This window comes from Leopardus geoffroyi, chromosome B2, assembly GCF_018350155.1.
Source record: "Leopardus geoffroyi isolate Oge1 chromosome B2, O.geoffroyi_Oge1_pat1.0, whole genome shotgun sequence".
Lineage (NCBI taxonomy): Eukaryota > Metazoa > Chordata > Mammalia > Carnivora > Felidae > Leopardus > Leopardus geoffroyi.
The window spans coordinates 24,861,041-24,867,298 of NC_059332.1; the positions used below are offsets into that span (position 1 = coordinate 24,861,041).

At 51.2% G+C, this 6,258-nt stretch overlaps 1 protein-coding gene across 1 annotated transcript in view; it reads left to right on the forward strand.

Annotated features, from left to right (window-relative positions):
* Positions 1–3,429, forward strand: part of PXDC1 (PX domain containing 1) — a 28,983-nt gene extending 25,554 nt beyond the window's left edge. Inside the window, exon 5 of the mRNA XM_045497568.1 lies at positions 2,228–3,429. Within this exon, the coding sequence (XP_045353524.1) occupies positions 2,228–2,345 (118 nt within the window). The 3' untranslated portion in view covers positions 2,346–3,429. The remainder of the gene's footprint in view (positions 1–2,227) is intronic.
* The last annotated feature ends 2,829 nt before the right edge of the window (positions 3,430–6,258 follow it).

Consider the following 6,258-nt stretch of genomic DNA (forward strand, 5'->3'; position numbering starts at 1 on the left):
CAGGATTTTCTCTAGGTGCCTAATGTAGAGCAGCACAGCTGAGCTAACGGTCTGCTGCTGGAGTCACTCAAGAGCAGCCTGTTTTAACACTGCACAGGGCTGCAGCAGGGGAGGGGGGTGATGATGGGACAGGAGGTCGCAGAGATGACGTTTGAGTAACAGGGCTGTGCTTCCCTGCCACAGCTGTCCTCAGTGGTACCCGGGAGTTACCCTTTGGCCCTGACACTGGGAATTTGGTGCTGTTGAGCCTGCCAGTAGGACCAGTGCTGTAAAGCCAAGCAGACAGGACAGAGACCCCACTGCACTCAGGGAATGGGGGACGGGGTATGCCTAGCACAGATGTGAGTCAGCGTGACAGTGGGGCCTCTGCCTGGTGACCATCCTAGCTGGCTGGAGTGGTGCCCGGGCTCCCAGGAAACTCACTCAGGGATGAGGCAGCCCCCACCCTGTCCTCACAGGATAGGAGCAGAGGTATCTGCTCCTGGTCACTCACCTTACCCAGCCTCCCAGCCTCCCCTCCCTGCCTGGGTTTTCAGGGTCACCTGATCTGAGGGCAGGCGGTGTAGGAAGGGTGAGAAGTTGTCCCCACAGGGCTGTATCTTGGTCCTGTCCCTCCCTTGGCTTGAGCCTTCCCCTACACCCAAGTCCTCTTTTAATTCATTCCAATGCTGGTTTTCCTGAAGAGACTTCACATCCTGTAATAAAGTTGGAGAGTTGGTCTTCCCTCCACCAGACATGCTGCCTGGCTGGGTGCGCACACTTGTGTCCACGCTACATCTCTTGCTCTGCAGCCTGGAGCTACCACCTGGGTGGGCAGTGTGGGGAGGAGTAGCTGAGCCCCCAGCCCTTCCCCTGCGGGTGTGGAGAGGCCCCACGCATCCACACACACACCCCTCACTCTGGAATTAAAGGAAGACATGCTTCTGTGGCCTTTTCTGTCCAATTTCGAACCTCCTCCAACACTTTTAAATTTCAGCTTCCACTGAGAGGAAGCCTGCTTCCCTGGGAGCCCCACCTCTGAATCTGCGGGATTGTGCCCAGTGTGCTCTGCAGGCACGGGCTGGGCTTCTTCTCTGCACTCCATGCAGCCCCCTGGCCCCCCTGGCCGGTGCAGCCAAGCAGACTCCCCTTGCCGTCTCCTTTGCTTGGTTCGTACCCTTCCTGGTTAGGCCAAACCTTTCCAGGTACAGCGGAGCTCTTACAGCTGTACTGCTTAGTGCCGGGAATCAGCGTAGGGACACAGTGTGCACTGTGGCCCCCGCTTTCCTGGGAGAGCCGAGGGGAAGGCTGCATCAGCCCACCTCTGCCCTGCCCCGCTTTTTGGGACTGATCCTTAGCCTGGGAAAGTGGAAACAGCCCAAGCAACTTCTCTGTTTCCCTTCCTGGGAAGAGTGTCCTTCAGGTGCTTCTTTCTCTTTTAGGCATTTTTTTTTTTTCTAATTTGGAGTCTTTTTTTTCTAGCTTAGGAGGCCTTGTCTGGGTTAGACAGGGATTGGAAATGGTTTCAATTCATGGGGGAATGTCAGGAAGGTGTTAGTCACCTTACATTTGGCGTACATATTCACCTGCCTCCCCTCCCCCCAGGTACACCCCCCAGTCAGATGAAGGCCCCCTCTAGGAGGAGCCCTCCCTCCATGAACCTCCCCTGCCCCCTGCCCTGCCCACACCTCTCTGGACCGCTGCTCTCAGTCCCCGTAGTCCCCTGTGCACGTGTCCCAGGGATGTGGTTAGGTTGTGAGCTTGTGACCACAGTGGCTTCTCTCACTCATCTTTGCTGTTGTCTGCGTTCCCACAGACCCACAGACCCACTCCCTGCCTGGCTAAGTGCTGTGTCCCCAGACACAGAATGGGTCCCTAGATAGAGAAAAATAATCACTCTGTGAATGAATGAATGCCTCAGTAAATATTGGCTAATGAATACAGATAGCAGTCTCTAAGGCAGTAAAAAGCAGAGCTATCACAGTCTTTAGAGAAGGGTCCATTTCATCTAATTAATTTGTAATCATGGTTCTTCCCCATACTTCATGCATTGAAAGGACTGTGCCTGTTGGTCTGATGCACCTGTGTATCCTGAAGAGCATTGTGGACAGGCCCTCTCACAGTGTTTGGCATTGACCCTGAAGCGCCCTCTTGCCAATGACCTTCTGCCCTTTATTTCTCCTCTTCAGTGGTGGTGGGGAGTCAGTGAGCCAGCCCCAGCCCTCACCTCTGGACTTTTCCATTTCAGGTTTGAGAATGGCAGTGAGTTTACCTCAGAGCTGGAGGATGGCGATGACCCAGCGGCTTATGTCACCAACCTATCCTATTACCACCTGGTCCCCTTTGAGACGGACATTTTGGACTGAGTCTCTATTGGGCCCCCGGCACTGGCTGCAGTGGGCAGAGCCGCTGCCCCAGGCCTGGGCCAGGTGGTGCCTCTGTGGGGATGGTGCCCAGGAGGCCCAGGTGTCCTGCCAGTGTAGCAGCAGGGTTTTCTGGAGTGAGGGCTGACTCGCAGGTCAGCCAGGTCACCAGAGTCCCGCATAGCCTGCTGCTTCTGAGGGCTCTTCTCTCTGCACCCGACACCACCAGCCTGTCTCTGCACCCCTGGGACTCGCTCCTCACCCTCGTGTGGGAGACCCACAAGTGCCTGCAGGACATGTGGGTGCCAGGGTAGACACCCAGGGCCCGGCCAGGTTCCTCCTTTCTCCATGACTGCTTCCTGGAGAGGAGCCTTCCTCTGGGTGCTGGGGGCCCAAGGCCACCTGGCCACCCTCACTCCCCACCATTCCTTCATACAACAAGCGCACAAAACATTGCCTGTGAGATTGTGTTGGGTTGCCAAGTTCTGGACGACATACACGGGGAATGTTAGGTAATCCAGGATTTCCCTGGGAACCAGGATGTGTGGCTTTTGTTTCTGTTTTTCATCTTCTATCTGGAAACTGTGGGTTTTGTGTCAGCCAAAGGGGCTCTTCACAGAAGAGTCATTGTGAATGGCGCATATTGGCTGTGGAGACAGGGGAAGCCGTTGCTGAGCAGGTGCCCGTGAGCGGATACTGAGAAGTGCTGATTCTCCTCAAGAGGAAGAGAGTTCCTGCCTGGCCTGCCAGCCCTTCTTCAGCCCTGCAGTGTGGAGTAACAGTGCCGTAACCCCTGGACCGCGGACTGTGGGAGGTTTACCTCTCCTGCTGTATACCAATCTCTCAGTGATGTCATGCCATATTGACCTGCAGGGGAGGGGATCAACAGGAAAGCGCTAAGTCTCCCCTTTGCCCCTGGGTGGGCGGGTCTGGGTTCTGTGTGCTCCTCTCCTCATGGTGTCTACTAACGACCAACATTTGCTAATGTAAATACTAGTAAATTATTGAGAATCCTAATTCTTTTACACAGTCTGTTTTTTAATCTATTTTAATTAAATAAAGTGTATTACTCTACTCGTGGATTTAAGATGTTTGGTGTGTCAAGGTATGTCTCTTTTTATTCCGTGCAGCCTCAGGGCTGGCCACGGGGCACTCTGGTCTCATTGTTCTGCAGGAAATGTGTTCAGTTCTCACCCTAGGAATAATCTGTCCAAACTGAAATGTGAGCAAACAGCTTCTGGTGTGTGTGTGTGTGTGTGTGTGTGTGTGTGTGTGTGTGTTTACTTCAGGTTGTCCACCTTCCCCATGTTCCTTTTGGCAGTCCCAGGAAACCTCCTCTGTGACCCAAGTGCATAGCATATGGGATTTCCATGGCACCTACATTTCCCTTCTGCCTTCCAGCTGCATTTGGTTTAATACACCCTGCTTTCAAATAGGCTATTGGGTGGCTGATGGCGGTTGACCAGTTGCCTTTCTTATCTTGCAGGGTGAAGTGCATTCTTTCCAAGGATAGGGCTGCTTGCCTGGCAGTTAAGACTGGAAATCAATCACCACATTTAGTTAATCACCACCTAGATTTTGGTTGTTGATCCTCATTATCCCTGTTGCCCAGAAGTGCCTCTCCTTTCTGTCCAGCCACTGTCAGGCAGCTGCCTGTGGTTCTTAGCTGACTTGGACTGTATTTCCCCATCAGGTCCCAAGGTTGGGTCCAGAAGCTCCCTATCTGCCTTCACTGAAGAAGCTTCACTATTTCCAGTCAGCACACCGTAAGATTTCTCAACTAAGAGTCAGCTGTTGGCATATTTGTTTTTCTATGAAGCACATCAGAATATTCTCTGGTTTCCTTCCCCCCCCCCCCCGAAAAAACACAATGTAGGCTCATTCTTCATGTTCCCACATTTGAAACAGTCAGAAGTACAGATAAATAGTTCTTTAAGTGGCATGGTAACTGATTGCTGGCATTCAACCTCACTGTGGGAAGGTCAGTGTGGAGCAGTGGGGACTGGAGCAAATGCACAGCTTGTGCACTGTAGAAAGGGACCAATTCCCACCGCTCAGTTTAGTGGACTGTTCCAGCCAGTAGTGTGAGCCCAGTGTGGCCAGTTCTCCCAGTTTTTCAGTAGGAGCTGGAAACTGGGACTTTTCATATGAAATATTCCAGTTTTGAAGGGCTACAAAAAACAACAGTGATGAGAAACTTTTCCAAGTAAAAGAATAAGGAACTTTGAGCTTCTAAACCATCAGTTCAGAGAATCAACACCAGAGGAATTCAAGTTCATGTGGGAAGTTTGCACTCCTGCCCTCACATGTTTCTCCAGAGAATGCTTTTAGAACAACCTGCCTCTCATCTTATTTCTTCTGTGACATGTCCCTTGTGCTGCCCTGGTAGCCAGGAGGCCCTTGGCAGGGGTGGCCTGGATACTGCCCTTTATTACTGAATCCTGAGGACTACTGTCAAGAAGTTCATTTACTCTGCTAGAGAGGCCCCTGCGAAGGGGTATGCAGTTAAAACAATTTCTTAGCAAATCGAATGAAAGTTGCCTAAGTTTCCTATTCAATAGGAACCTTGAGCAAAGGCTATTTACAGGCGGGGGGGGCGGGGGGGGTGGGGGTGGTCATCTGCTCTTTGTGTCATAAATAGATGCTGTATTTCACGGAGGAGGTTTGCTTGAAGGGAAGATGCACAATGAGGACATGATCTAGGTCTGCCCTCTGACGAGCCTGCAGAGTTGACATGCTGAGCAGGATGCGTCCTTGCTGTGGGACAGAAGACAAGCACAAGCTACCTGGTAATTGAGCAGACTGGGGGCTGATTGATAACCACACAGTTCTCACAGATAGAACATTCATTAATAGCAATATATGCAGGGGTGTTGGCAGCCAAACTGCCCTGAGCAATGTGTCCTAACCTTGGCTGCATTCTCCTGCTGGGGATAGAATGCACTCTTGGTCTTCATTTAAGAGGGCATTCTGTCAAATTACAAGCATTTTTATTGCAGGTGAAGTTTCTGACCCATGTCGGGTACACTAATGTGTCCCCTGCAGATCAGTATTCTACTCTAGGGTCCTACTGTTTTAAAATGTAGATTTTACAGCAGGGGGAGAGGGGAAGGGAAGGTGCATGGGTGGCTCAGTTGGTTAAGAGTCGAACTCTTGGTTTTGGCTCAGGTCATGATTTCAAGGTTCATGGGTTTGAGCTCCGCATCAGGCTCAGTGCTGCTGGTGTAGGATACTCTTTCTGCCCCTCCCCTGCTCTCTCTCTCTCTCTCTCTCTCTCAAAAAAAAAAAATTAAAATGTAGATTTTATGGTTATACAGGTATGGCAAGGCCACCAGATCAGATGATTGCCATTGAAAAGATAGTTTGTTACTCACAGATCCCAAAAGGAAGGAGGCACAACACTATGTAGGACCACATGGAGAGACTCTAGAGCTGGTCAGGAGACAGAGAAGGGAGGGCCTGGGGGCAAGAGCCTTTTCGTTATTTCTACAGACAGAAACAGAGGCAGGGTAAGCAGCTTTAGGATTGGCTAGGTTGAATAATTTCAGTGGGCTCTGGGGCACAGGGCTGTCCCTACTTGTAGGATACCTGGCCTTGAGGAGATTGTGGCAGGTGGACAGTGACAGAAAGTATGAAAGCCCATAAAGGAGGTGGTGAGGGTGTGGACTCTGCATTGGTTGGTTTTCATATACTCAAAGGCAAGTTGTTCACTATCTCTAGGACTTGGCTAATCCGCGGAGGGGCAGCCCCTCCAATATGAGCAAGACCTCAAGATGTCTAAGCATCAAATACAGAAACTAGAAGATGCTGTTTTACACATATTAATCCCTATGAGTCCTTGGTCTACAGAGGGATCTGATTTTATCCCCTGATGAGGACACAGAGAAAATCAAACTTGCGGCATGACATTGTACCT